The 15,511-nt window shown below is 40.0% G+C and overlaps 1 protein-coding gene across 1 annotated transcript in view; it reads right to left on the bottom strand.

Annotated features, from left to right (window-relative positions):
* The window catches only part of LOC308104954 (uncharacterized protein), a gene marked incomplete at its 3' end in the record, with an annotated part of 19,296 nt that extends 11,969 nt beyond the window's left edge, over positions 1–7,327 (bottom strand). The window contains exon 1 of the mRNA XM_080455593.1: positions 6,933–7,327. Coding sequence (XP_080311719.1) covers positions 6,933–7,227 — 295 coding nt within the window. The 5' untranslated portion in view covers positions 7,228–7,327. The remainder of the gene's footprint in view (positions 1–6,932) is intronic.
* Positions 7,328–15,511: the final 8,184 nt, after the last annotated feature.

The following is a 15,511-nucleotide window of genomic DNA, read 5'->3' as shown; positions in this document are numbered from 1 at the left end:
TTCTTGTGGAAGCTTTAGATTGTCGTAGCACAGGCTAGCACAGCATGTTGCTTCTTGTACGGAAGCTTTAGATTGTTGTAGCAAAGGCTAGTCAGCATGTTTGCTTCTTATGTGGAAGCTTTAGATTGTTATAGCACAGGCTAGCACAGCATGTTTTGCCTACGTGGAGGCCGAATTGTTAGCAAAGCTATCTCAGCATGCCTTGCTACGTGGATAGCTCTGGATTGTTTGTAGCACAGGCTAGCATAGCATGGTTTTCTTCCCACGTGGAAGCTTGAATTGTCTTAGCACAAGCTATCTCAGCATGCCTTGCTACTTGGATAGCTCTGGATCGTTCGTAGCACAGGCTAGCATAGCATGGTTTGCTTCCCACGTGGAAGCTTGGATTGTTCGTAGCACAAGCTAATTCAGCATGTTTGCTTCTCATGCGGAAGCTTGGATTGTTGGTAGCACAAGCTAAACACAGCATGTTTTGCTTCCCATGCGTAAAGCTATCAAATTGGTTGTAGCACAAGCTAACTCAGCATGCTTTCTTATGTAGATAGCTGGATTGTCGTAGCACAAGCTAAACACTGCATGCTTGCTTCCATATGGGAGGTACATGGTATATAGAAAAGTTGGTTGCCAAGTGATGTTGTCATGTTAGGAGCATCAAGATTACAGAAGTAAAGTTTGCAACAGGATAGATAGTGGGGCTTCAGTAGAGTCAAGATATCAGTCATTTGTCCATGTTGGCTGGTGCGCACCAATTAAATAAAATTAGCAATATAATAATATTGCCGCGACATATCTCGCAGGACGGATAAAAGAGGGACTCCGATGCTGGCTGCTCCTGTTATCAATAGTTACACTATGTTGATGGGCTCTTTGCTTGTCTCATGCTTATCAAAAGCTGGGTGACTGGAAGTATTTGTCCCCGTATAAAAGGCGCTGCTGTATCCGCCAGAGTGGGATGCTCACGGCATATTTAGCACCACATCACGGTGTGTTCATCACTGGTGTCGAGTGTTGCAGCGCAACCAGCAGCTTGCGGTGTGCGACTGACTGTGTCAGGATTTGAGGCCACTCTCGCACATTGATGTGCAGCATGCGTCCCCACACATCCACAAGCGAAGCACGCACGCTTCACCGGGGATGTGTGAGTGGCTTCAGGAAGTAAATTCCTTTCCCAGCGGTCTATAACTGCGTCATCTCGTCCAGGGTGGCTTACCATGGTAATTGCAAGGATAATTCTGGTTCTAGATTCCAGGTTGAGCTACCTACGCTCTTGGCGGCACTGAGCTCTCAAGGCAGCGTGAGAGAGCTGCTTGAGATGTGGGCTTCTCAATGTTCTCAGCACTATGCTGCATCATCTACTGTGCGGGCTAGCACAAGGCTCTCAAGGCAGCGTGAGAGAGTGCTTGAGATGTGGGCTTCTCAATGTCTTCTCGGCACCTATGCTGCATCATCTACTGAGCCGCCTAGCTTGCTACTAAAACTCTGCTAAATCAATTCTGCCAACCCTCTGGCGTCTGGCTCTGTTGGGCCGATCCAGACTTGCAACAGATGGCATTTTGTGCTAAATCTATTAGGCTATGGATGGAGAAGGATATCGGCGTTAGTTAATATTATTCACATGTCTAATAATCTGCGTCAAGCTCCGCAAGCTATAATTTAAGCTTGTATACTGTATTCTTTCTGCATCAACTGCTATGTTGCTAATATGCGCCACATGGCGCTTAATCAATTTAGACCGAGGCCGATTCTAAAATCTCCTTCTAAATCTGTTCTGGAAACTTCAAATAGTTTAAAAAATATATATATAAAATGCATGTTGCTATACGGTAAATGGCAACATGAACCCAAAATGGGTTAAATTGGTCATAGGATGGCCGGGCTAATCCAGAATTGCATAACATTGTGTTTGTCTCTCCATTGTAGGCCTAAACTCGAACTGGTTCACTGCAAGCTGCGAGAGATCTGCTCAAGCTGTGGGCTTTCTCCATCCTCCGTATTGGTGTAGCTACACCTGCAGCGCTGCTTGTCCTTCCGCTTCTCTTAAATCTATGGGGCAATGGTCCTCAGGAGCTTACGTAGATATTGGTTAATAAGGATGACATTCTGCAGGCTAAAAGCTCATGAGCTAATTCGCTAATTCGCTAATTCAATAAATGCTGCTTGCGCATTATTGACGCTTTAATTACAACTCGGGTGGATTGCTGGGGATTTAGTTTAGTGGTGATGTCATGGCGTTAAAATGTTGGGCTATTTAAAATGTTGGGCTATTTATGACTATACAGTCAGGCTAATATTATTAGTAGTAAGCTGAGTCTATTAGTAAGTGCTGCTCAGGTATCGTTATAAAAAGCTGCTGCCGCAATATTCATTGCTTAATTTTGAGATCGGGTGGATGGCTGGGGATTAGTTATTGGTGACTTCATGGCGTTAAAATGTTGGGCTATTTAATATGTTGGGTTTTAAAATGTTGGGCTATTTATGACTATACAGTCAGGCTAAGGCTGAACGATTAATCGTTTTCAAACCGAAATCGCGATTTGAAACCACGCGATTAGCTAATCGCAAAGGCCGCGATTTTTTTATTTTTTATTTTATCATAATAAATCATTTTAATATTCATATTAATCCCAGAGCACCCGCGGGACTTGTCTCCTTCTCTCCAGAGTGGCTGCCTGCCTCTCTCAACAGGGAGCGAGAGGGCAGCGAGCCCCCCCCCCCTCTCTCTCTCTCTCTCTCTCTCTCGCTCTGTCCCTCTCATAGAGTTAGGTCTCCGTCGGCTACGAGTATTTAAAGTTTGTCGAACGGCCGTGTTGCGCAAATCCCTGATGCCGCGCGTAGCGGTAAAACATTATTTTCGGTGCGACACAAGTAGTGTAGTAGTAGTGTTGCTCCTATCTATGTTTGTTTCTGTAAGTGTAACTTGTATTTTTCCCATCATTATTAAACTATTACTGTTGGATGCTGTGATATGTAAACAATACGATGGAAAGCACTTCCTGGTCAGTGTTGCCAGGTTTTGTGAGAGAAATAAGCAACCCTGTCTATGAAAACAAGCCCAAAAGAAGCGACTATGAACTGTATCTTTGTCACTTATGTTATGTACAGTGGTGGAAAAAGTACTCAAATGTTGTACTTAAGTAAAAGTATCAATACTGCAATGTAGAAGTACTCTGTTACAAGTAAAAATTCAAAATGTACTTGAATAAAAGTACAAAAGTATTGGTATCAAAATGTACTTAAAGTACCAAAAGTAAAAGTACTAATGTTTGAAAATAGCAGATCTACAAGCTCACAACGCGTCGTATCACGGCGTGTTGTGAGCTTGTAGATCTCCTATTTTCAAAAAACCTAGGTATAAAATAGGGCCAAAGTGGTTAATGTAGGTTTTACAATATTATAATTTATATCTGAAAAGTAACTAGTCACTAAAGTTTTCAAATAATTGTAGTGGAGTAAAAGTACAATATTTGCCTCTGAGATGTAGTGGAGTAGAAGTTAAAGTATTGGAAATTAGAAATACTCAAGTAAAGTACAAATACAGTACTTAAGTAAATGTACATAGTTACTTTCCACCACTGCGTTATGTATTCTGAGTTTTTCACTTCCAAGGAGTAGTAGTAATACAATGTACAGTAGGAGAGGACTTTGCCTTGTGAGACAAAAAAGTGTTACATTTTAGTTGAATGTTAATCTACATAAGCTAAATACTGGATATCAGTAAATATGCTTCTTTAGCCATAAGTGAAGTACCTACTTATTTCACTGCTGTGAATTGTTTACACAAAAAGGTAATTATTTGTTTAATTTTATTTTTATTTATTGAACTTCATTTCAGAAAAAGCTTCTCTTCTTGAGCCATAACATAAGTTAATGACTTAACAAGTTCAATGTTGGGTTGTTTACAAAAATAAGCTATTTCTATTCCAGCTAAATGTTTAAATATATACATGGGAAAAAAAGTACTTGGAAGATACATGTTGGAAGCAATGAAGCAATTCATATCTTTTAGTTCTCATCCTTATTTATTAGAATCTAGAACAGTAAATAAATGGTATGCCATTTGGTAATTCCATTACTTCCAATTACTTTTTAAACGTACACAGTGAATACTAAACTGAAGCTTGACTTAAAAAAATGTTTTTTTTTTAAGAAAATTTAAAAATCGCAATCAAATCGCAATCGCAATATCAGTCAGGAAAATCGCAATTAGATTTTTTCCCAAAATCGTTCAGCCCTAAGTCAGGCTAATATATTATATATATATAGTACTGATTCAGATGTTAAGTAAAGATAGCACGTCTTTACACACATAGTCAGTACACTTTATTTATTATGGATGATAAACAATAGTTATCATTCATCATAGGATGACTCATTTATATATATATATATGTGTATATATATATATAGCAGATTTCTTTGAAAAAGAAATAAATATAGAATGTCCTCTTCGAATCCGATTTGGTGCGGCGCAGCTGTGGACACCATATTAGGATATCGTCTAGGACTCCTGAATTCAGGGATCAGCAGGTACCTGGATTCATCAGGCTTGTTGAACACATGGATGCATGCTGCATTTGTTTAGTTAAATTTAAAAATTAAATGATGAGGAACTCAGTCATTATATCATGTTAATTTATGGAGCTCCACCATTCTCACAGATGGTTGGTCCGGCGTCAGGCTCTGTGCTCCCAGGCGGTTTTGGGGGTTCTTGCTGTTTTGGGGGTTTAATTCATTCCCTGTAAATGCTATTTGGCATGTAACATTCATTAAAATGTTATCCTTACAGGGAATGAATGGATTCAGAGGCCTGACGCCAAACCATGCTTCCTCATGCTTTCTATTCCATGCTCAAGCTTGCTAATAAATATATATTCTAATCCAATCTAAGAGTTGTCTGACTGAACTACTATACTGTGACTACTTCTAAACTATAACAGTGGACCCTATATACACTCACAATGGACTGTTTATGTAGGCTGTGTCTTTTGACTTGTTTGTAATAAACATTTAAAGTCAAGATGCAGCTTGCACTGTGTTTCTGGCAATTTAATGTAATCACATGGAAGACACTTGGTGTTAGGGAAGCAATAACATACCTTGTACTTATATAGAACATAATGTGTTTTGGCAAATACATTAAGATGCTGTTATGTACAATGACACACTATAAACACAATATAGCAAGTAATTGTTCCTTCAGCACACCAGGTTGTATTGTTCTGAAGGAATTCTGAACATTCATAACATGTACTGTTCTGTTCTGGCCCCACATTGGTGGAATGAACTTCCCACTGATGTCAGGACAGTAGAGTCACTGCCCATCTTTCGCCGCAGGCTGAAAAACCCCCTCTTCAGGAAACACTACCCTTCCTCTTCGCCTTGCCTACTTGTTGTCAACTAGTTGTACGAACTCTTGTTTTATTGTTTTATTGGATCTTGTTTATTCGTTACACTTATTTGTTTTAACTCTTGCTCATTTGATTTTCCTACTTTGTCTCATCTGTTTATGAAAGTAGGTAGCTGATATATTGCACTTGTTGTTTACTTGTTTTAGAAGAGAATGCACTTAATGCTTCTGGTGATTAGTAGTTTCGTTCCCCACCTATGTTGAATGCACTTATTGTAAGTCGCTTTGGATAAAAGCGTCTGCTAAATGACTGTAATGTAATGGGTGAGTCTTTGTAAAGGGCTTTTATATAAAACTAAAAGGAAAATGTAATAATTAATTAATTGAAATAAAAACAACAAATTATCAATGCAACTAAATAATAATAAATATAATTACATTAAAAATGACATATGTTGAATACAGTATTTCAACTAGCTGAGTGCCTATGTGCACACATGTGCGCTCGTGCATGTGCACAATGCACATGCATGTGTGTGTGACGTCATTAAAATAGAGCTCCACTAGCTCAAAAATCAACAGCAAACCACTGAATATTACACATTCATATATAAAATGTAATATTAAAGGAATATTTGATTGTAACAATTAAGATGCAAATACAAAAAAACACAAAAAATATAGTGTATTTAGCTAAATATGTCCACTTTCCCACGAGTTTCACTCAGACCACATTTTCTCCAGTGAACACATATGGTATTTGTAAGGTTGTGCGGTTTCCAAGAGTTTAAACCTTTTGAAATGCCCCCCAAAAAGCGGTAATTAATGACACCTGTCCTCCCCGGGGGGAGCTATTTGAAAATAGCCGATCTACAAGCTCACAACAACAACGCGTCGCGATATGACGCGTTGTGAGCTTGTAGATCTGCTATTTTCAAAACCTCTTGCAATACAATGTGGAATATTTGGAATATACACAAATGCTCCCTGGGCACAAAACATTTTTAATGAAAATATTTGAGAACCACTGGTTTAAATAATTAAAACATTTGGAATCAAGCCTAAATAAGCAACTACACTTTAAACCCAGCCCCAAAAAAACGCAACCCGCAACTACCAATTTTTACAAGCAACTTTACAGAAAAAGAAGTCCATATGGTTGGGGGCCAGACGGAAATTATTTTATTTACTCAACTGCACCCTCTACAGATCTGGCCAATGGTAGTTTATAATGACCAGATCTGTAGAGGGCGCAGTTGAGTAAATAAAATAATTTCCGTCTGACGGACATATTTTATTTTCTCCCAAAATAGTGTATTATACAGAGAAGGTGGGGACCTGAGACGTTTCCCACCATGGAGAATAGTTTTCCAACACCACAAAAAAGGCCGTTGTTTCGATGAACGTAGTGAATCGTTTTCTTTATTTTCACTACAGTTGGAGACCTCGCACGGTAGTGGAAGTTTACAGTTTCCATTGAAATAGCACCGCTCATAGAGAGAGAGAACTCGCCAACGCTCAGGACACAGAGCTAAGTTCGGCCAGAACTACGTAAGTGTTAGTTTGACATGAAGCATGAACCAACCTGCTCTGTGTAGTTTGATGTGTGGCTGTAGCATCACGTCCAGCAGTTTGTTTTGTCTCTCCAGCAGAGTTTCTAGTGTCTCTGTCTCTCTCTGGAAGAGGTTGCACATGAACTCTGCAGCCGCACTGAGGCGCTCCAACACAAACACTCTGACATTAAGCTTCACACTACAAACATCACCACGCTGCTGTTTTTCCAAAACACACAATATCTCCTCTCCCACCGACGTCATGTGTTCATTTATCGACAGCCGTACAGACTCCATTTGACACATTTTACCTCCTTTAAGAGACATTTTCACCAAGCTCTCTGTTCCTACTGTAATATACTTACATAATGTGTAAACTAAAGCTACTGTAATATACTTGTATACAGTGTAAAGGCACAAATATCAACAATTCCACCCTAACGCTAACGGCTACTGAAAATAAACAACACACATTTACTTCCGGGTCATCGTGTTTCTTCTTCTTCTTTTTTGGTTTTATGGCGGGTCGCAACCGTTTGCTTTTAGGTGCATACCGCCACCTACTGTACCGGAGTATGTAGTCTGACTCCCTACACTTCTCTATTCCATTCACCGTCATTCTAATTTATAGTGTGGCTATCTTTTAGTGATAGCACTGCACCCTGCCTACCCCCTGTGAAACACCCCTATCTCCTTCAAAAATTCCACCACTGCTTTTTGTGTGTCCTTTACCCCGTCTCCTGTTGTTCCTAGAATACCTAGAATACCTAATAGGCTCCACTGTCTCCCTGCCTCAGTTACGCTATTCATTAATGTATTCCTCTCTTCCCTGTATTTGGTCATCGTGTTTAAAGCGTGCGCAGCAAAGGATCCAGGCACTGCTGCCTTTTGCCACCTGGTGGAGGAGGTGTGTAACTGTTACTGAATAAAGATAACATAAGATTAGATAGATAGATAGATAGATAGATAGATAGATAGATAGATAGATAGATAGGTGGCCACCATGTGAAATCTATAAATGCCATAATCTCAGTTTCCAAGCCACTTAGAAGGTCAATCTTGGTTTTTCTGGGACAAGGAATGCAATAAAACTATAGGGAATATCAATAAGTGACCAATTAGATCATTTGGTTCATTCTGGCAAATTTGTTCACAATTATGTATGCATCGGCTAGATTATGCACAACACATTGGTATGATTTTTATTAAACGTTGACAGATCTGACTCTTGTTATTTCCTATTTATTTACATCAGAAAGCGTGTGTTTAACCCACTTCAATTGTAGCCTCACTTGGTTTGATCCTGCATGCAACCACTGCACTCCATTCCCAACAGTCTCAAGTCCCTGGTGACCATGATGCTGGTTGGAGCTGACCTGAAGGATCAGAGCTCTACTGACTCCCAGGCCTGCCTCACTGTCTCACAAATACATATATTACACAGCCGTATGAGTTGGGCCTGAGTGTAAACTATGATTGGGTCATGGAAGTGGAGAATCAGTTGGCTACTGCCATCTGTGAGAACATTGAGAAGGTTGGTGTTGTGTGTCCTGCTCAGCTACGTAAAGGGCTCTTCACTGTGAGTGCCCTAGCAAACCTTGATCATAACCCATCAAGTACCGCAGCTCAGGGGTCCTTCCATGACTCAGGCATCCGTCTCTGATATTGGCAAAGCTGCAGCAGGATGTCTTCTTGGACATGATTGAGGGACCACATGATGAGAAGACCAAAAAAGCTTGGAGACAAGACATGATCACCAAGAGGTGATCATACGGGACAGTCATATAGCCTAATCGGTGCTGGGTGAAATTGATATTCAAAACATATTACAATCATAACATAGCCTACCTTTTGGTGTGATTCATGTAGTTTGACAAAGATTATTACCACGTGATAGGATATATGATCCCACTCGCAAACAATGAAGGAGTGCCGAGTTGTTGCGCACAGTCTGCCAAAAATACGCATGGCCGGGCCATGATGGATTGCTTTCGGGCTTCACATGGATCAAGGGGGAACTCGACTGTCCCTATAGGTACATGCTGCCACGCCAGGTAAAGTTCCAGACATCTTTGGGGTTGTGGACGATATTGCTTTGATAGGCCAATTTTTGCATTAACGGGGTGCCATTGGAAGTTCCGAGGGAGCAGTGGATATCACAGTCCCAACTCGGAGGGATGAGACGTCGGGACCTCATCCCTTCTAAAATTATGTCTGGCAAGTAGGCTTAACAGACAGCGTATGTCTAGTCAAATATTTTTATTTATGTAATGCATTTTCAGGTTTTCGTTTTCTATGATAAAGAGTCATGACTAGAAGTTTGTGATTTACTAGTAAGTTACTACTGTATCTCCACATCTTCCACACAGCATTGTTCTGACAATATGACACTTTTTAATTTGTTCAACTGGACTTGCGCTGTTACGATTGAGGTCCTATTTTGTTGTATTTGTGTGTAAGGTGTTGTGTATGTCTGTGTGCTGTTCTATTGACGGCCCGGGCTGCCAGTGCCTTCACTAATATGATTGGAGGGGTAACTTTCCGACAAAGAATTTGCTCTTTCTTATTGGCTTCCGAGCAGAACTCACAGGGATGTGCTTTTGAAAGAATGGTGTGCTATGTATGGGTGAATGGGCGTGTTATTTAAATGACGGTCAGTTGAAGACATCAGATTTATCAAGCCTCAGACCATTTGTACGCGGTGAGGTACTTCTCTGAGAATATTTCTCCTGACTCCCCCAAGTTGATACTGGGAGATTTCAATGGATGTTCGCTTAAGCAGACGCTGCCCAATTTCTATCAGTATGTCACTTGCCCCACAAGAAAGGAAAAAACTCTTGATTTATGCTTTGGAAACATAAAGGGCGCATATAAGAGCCACCAAAAAATGAAGCTTGGGAGTTCTGATCATAATGCTGTCCATCTGATCCCACATTACAAACAGAGACTCAAATCAAGCAAACCGGAAGTAAAAAACATTCTAAAGTGGAGTGAGGAGTCACTTGACTGTCTTAAGGGGTGTTTTGATAGTACTTTATGGGACATGTTTAATGACACATGTGCTGATCTTGATGAACTTAACTCTGTTTTAACGCACTATATACAGTTTTGTACAGATAGTGTTATTCCATCCAAAAGGATCAAAGTGTTTCCAAATGATAAACCATGGATGAATAAGGAAATGAAAGATGCATTATATAGGAAGAAACGTGCTTTTGAACAAGGTGACCTAATTCAAGTGAAAGCTATCCAGAGAGATATCAAACGGATAACTACTGAATGTAAATACAACTATAAACTTAAGATTGAAAGGCAAATGAGGGACACAAATGTAAGACAAGCATGGAAGGGGTTGTATACAATGGTAGGAATAAAAGAAAAGAAAGAGGTCATCAACACTAGTGACGATCTGTCTTTTGCCAATGAATTAAATACCTTTTATGGCAGATTTGATACCTCAGACTTTTCTGTTGAACGTGATTTGTTAAAGGACCAATTTGGCAGTGGTCAATCACTTTTAATAACAGAGGAGGAGGTGTGTAGAACCCTCAAAGAAATTAACCCACGCAAAGCACCGGGTCCCGATGGGATAAGGGGTTATGTGCTTAAGGAGTGTAGGGAACAGCTCAGCCCTGTACTGAGACACATGTTCCAGTTATCAGTAGATACGCACTACATTCCAAAAGCGTGGAAAACTTCACTTATAGTTCCAGTGCCGAAAATGTCCAATCCCAAAGTCCTTAATGACTATCGGCCAGTTGCCTTGACATCATTGATAATCAAAAGCTTGGAGCGCATTATTTTAAATGACCTCCTTAGTCATCTTAGTCAACATGAAATGGACCCCTTGCAGTTTGCATATAGAAAGGGGAGGGGCACTGATGACGCTCTTCTTCTTATGCTTAATAAGATCTATTATCATCTAGACCAACCTAAAAAGACACGATATGCTCGGGTACTTTTTGTAGACTTCTCTTCGGCATTTAACACGATGAGACCTCATATTTTGATGGGGAAACTGTATGACCCGGGTGTTAACACCAATATCATCAGATGGGTGGAGTCCTTCCTGACTGATCGGGTACAACATGTCAGGGTGAATAAAGCAATATCTCTCCCTATTACAACCAACACGGGGGCTCCGCAAGGGAGCGTGATCTCACCGGTATTGTTCACTCTGTACACAAGCGACTGTATGGAGTGACTCAGATAACACCTGTATTGTTAAATTTGCCGACGACACAGCTATTGTTGGTCTGATTGAGAACGATGAGATGGGCTACCGAAGAACAGTGGATGAGTTTGCTGGTTGGCGCAAGAGTAACTTCCTTCAATTGAATATTAAGAAAACTAAGGAGGTTATATTTGATTTTAGGACTAGTGCTCATGATGCACACCAGCAAATAGTTATTGATGGGGATGGGGTGGCGACTGTTGAGGAATACAAGTATTTGGGTACAACAATTGATTCCAAGCTGACATGGAATTCCAACACTGATGCCATCTATAAGAAAGGTCAGCAGAGGCTGCATTTTATGCACAGACTGAGACAGTATGACGTGGGAAAAAGTGTAATGGTACTCTTCCATCGATCCTTCGTGGAGAGTGCACTGACTTTCTGTTTTGTTTCCTGGTATGGCTCATTATCATTGGTTAATAAGAACAAACTCCATAAAATCATCAATGTATCCAGCAAGATAGCTGGGGTACGACATGAGAGTATGGCAGCAATGTATGAGACCCGGGTGCTTAGGAAGGGGAGAGCTATTGCTAGGGATAGAACGCACCCGTTATACAGTCAATACCACGTTTTACCATCAGGACGACGGTACACAGTGCCAATGTTGCAGGCTAGGGCTTCAAGATCATTTGTCCCTACAAGTATAGGACTCCTGAACAAACAGGCCCCATCTCAGTTCTGTGCATAGAATGTATGTGATGCCTCTTAAACCATGACTGGTGGCCTTGCCTTATTTGTATGTATTTTGTAATTTTTTTGTATCCTGATGGCTGCTTGGCACAAAATGAATTTCCGCAAGGACAAATAAAGTATCTATCTATCTATCTACGCTGGGAGTGGATGGATACGATTGCTTGATAAATCACATGTGGACGTGGTCGTTTGCTGATTCCTGGGCTCGAATTTAAGCTGGATTCTACGTTACATTGATAAATGAGGGCCACTGTGTTTGACTCCAGCTCTCGTGTGCCATGCATTCTTTAAGACAGGGGTCCCCTTCAACCTTTTTCAGGCCAAGGACCCCTTAGCTGAGAGAGATGAAGCAGGGACCCCACTACTACATGTTGTTTAAAATTGTGTTGCAGATGAAACTTTTTTTTAATAGATTTCATAGATACCTTCATACACTTGTTTGACAGCACTGTCATCAGTGTTGTGTTGGATTCATGTTAATCTGTGTATTTTCAGACATTTAACCACTTAAACCGTCAATACTTGGTAAACTTCTACTTGACCTTTGGCTCTGTACTTCGTCTGCTCTTTTTTCCCTCTACACCAAACCTCTGCTTTAATGATTTTGGACTTTGCCTTTTGTGATTTTTGTTCTTCTTGAGGATTTTTGTGTTGGACGTTTTGCTTGCTATACGTTTGCTTCTTTGAGTTTGGATGTACTCTTTGGACCTTTAGAGACTTTGCGACTTTTGTTGAACTTTTGGGATTTGTATTTCTGTCATTAAAGACTTAATTTGTGTCTGGAAATTGAACTTTTTGTTACCCACGCTGTCTCTGACACAAACCAAGTGTCATCACCCTTTTGAGAAGTCTATTAGGGTCATTTTTGACCTCAGCCTGACAGCGCAGAGGCCGGGGTTTTCCCCTGACTGTGTGTGTGTGTGTGTGTGTGTGTGTGTGTGTGTGTGTGTGTGTGTGTGTGTGTGTGTGTGTGTGTGTGTGTGTGTGTGTGTGTGTGTGTGTGCGCGCGCATGTGTGCGTGCGTGCGTGCGTGCGTGCGTGCGTGTTTGCATACATTATTTTGCTAAAGATGTTCTGCTACTTGAGTGTGTGTGGTTGTGTGAATTGTGTGTAGTGTTCTTTTTTACTAAATCAGCCCTGTTTTCAAAATTGTGCTTGAGCAACAGAAAAGAAAATGTAATAATAGAAACACATAAGCTCAACATACTGATAAGCAGATCAAGAACACAAAACTAAAAAGTGAAGTCGAGGTGAGAACCGTTATAGAATATGTTCCTTCTTCACACATCACACAACGCATTAACGCATATGTCTTATTAATGTGTGAAAAACTTCATGCTGAACTGTATACCGTACTGACTATGAATGAACACAAACTGAATAATAATGAAATCACATACAAAAAAAAAGATCACTTGAGGTTGAACATGACCCTGATTTACATACATTTTTAACTGATTTCCAACATGTTTTATTGTTTTGATTACAGTAAATGTTTTTTTATTATTTGACTTGTACAATGTACATTGCTACAATGTATTTGTCAAATAATCTCTTCACACTGTCAGCGAAACAGCAGTCTACAGTATGTGGATCAAACTGTCAATAATTTTCCATCGCTTTCACACAGACACAACAATGGCTGTTTTTGAATATCTGAATAATAAAATAGGGTTGAAGAGGTTAAATTGTTCCCCATTTTGCTGGGGACCTCTGGAACCCCATCAAGTACCCCTGGGGGTACCCTGACCGCACTTTGAGAACCAGTTAACTAGAGGATCTTATCAGCTGACTGAGACATTGTTTCTCCAGTATCGTTGCAGAAACCTCTTATATCCATATTTAATTTTTTTTAATTTTTTTGTAAATTAATGGCCGACTTTGTAATACTACAGTGTTTGATTGATTGATGTACTTTTATTTAGTAAGACATGAGAATCACAGTACATGGAAGTACAAAATTCACAATACAAGGTCTACTAAACTGGAAGACTAAGTTAAGCACGCAGCTTGTTTAAGATGAGAACCCCATGCACACAAATCATGATGAGACAGACAGATATACACACTACTATACAGAATGTCATACAATCAGCTTTCAGGTTACTGGTATGAAGAGAGAAAAAATATATATACAAAAGAGGAAAATGAAAGAGGGGGGGGGGGTAGGTTAAGACTTAGACAGGGGCCATTTTCGAATTGCAGCCTCCTGAAGGTGTATCTTTAGGGCAGTTTTGAAAGTGAGTAGGGTTTTACACTCCTTTACTCCAGTGTCACACAAAAGTAGCAAAAAATTGCTTGTAGATCTTCTATTTTTGCTACTTTTGATCCTCAAAGGTAATAGTTTTGGACACATGATGTTTCCACTACTACAACTTGCTGCCATCTTGTGGAAACTGAAGTGCAGTCGCTCAAAATGTAATACAATATTCTTCTAAAGCTTTCTTTCTTTCTTTCTTTCTGCACTTAGGAAGGACATCAGTGGAGGGAAGAATGAAGCTTCACTATAACATCTAGAATCTCTAGATGAGTCCCTGGTGTACTCTTAGACTAAGATTATGCAGATGGCTGCCTGCTATCTGACCAGAGTGGAGACAGAGTGTGGACAATTTACATCTACAGTGAAGAGGAACTACACTGATGGGACTCATCCACTCTATGAATACAGTATATTTACAACAGATCGACTTAAAAAATATATATATTGCAATTCCAAGATTTATTAATTCAAGCAATAAGCTAAATGCATTTATCACTGCAAACAATGTGCACATCAAAGACAAATACACCCAGACATTTGCATTGATTGTATTATTAATTGTATAGATGTCAATTCGATTAACAGCTGTTTACAGTTTAGTTGGCAGCGATGGTCTTGTCAATCCAGTCGCGCTGGCGAGGAACAGAGGTGTACACACTAGGCTTGTCGGGATTGCAGTCTTTCTTGCCGAAAGAGGTAATACCAGCCAGGGTCCAGGCGCCATTCTTCTTACACACCAGGGGGCCACCAGAGTCACCCTGAAACAACAACCAGTTGTGCACTTTTATTTATTTATTTTTTAAACTCTTTTTAATGGCACAAGATAGGGATGCCAGGGTTAACGTGGTTAAAGGAATATTTCACACCACTATCCCATATGAAGCCTTGATTTTTGGTTTTGTCGCATTCCTTTACAATGAATGAAGTGTGCCAGGCACAGTGTGTGTAGGGCAAAATGATCCAAGCTGATCACCAATCACCATAGGCTAAAAATGCATGATGAAGAAGTATAACCTAAAGTAAGAACCTAAAAAAATACAATTGAACTAAGTTTAACTCCTTGAACATCCTGACAGTATAGAATCCTCTGACCACCGCCCCCACCTCTCCTTTCTTTGTAAATATACCTTGTGATTTTTCTGAGCTTTATTATTACAAATATGTTTTGTATTGTATTTGTATTGTGAATAATGAATGTATGGACTGACCAGGAGGAGCGGAGCTCATTCTAAAAATAATAATTGACATGCTGTAGCCACTTTTACTCTCATAGTTAATAACCCACCTCCTCCCAGACATGCAACACATCTCATTATTAAGCAAAATTGATCATACAACGCCGTCGGTGTGATCTACAAGCTCACAAGCTTATAGACCATGAAGGAATGTGACACAAACAAACAAAAATGCTCCATGAA

Source organism: Gymnoscopelus braueri (assembly GCF_963280865.1).
Source record: "Gymnoscopelus braueri genome assembly, chromosome: 17".
Taxonomy (NCBI): Eukaryota; Metazoa; Chordata; class Actinopteri; order Myctophiformes; family Myctophidae; genus Gymnoscopelus; species Gymnoscopelus braueri.
This window is presented reverse-complemented; position numbering and strand designations above follow the sequence as displayed.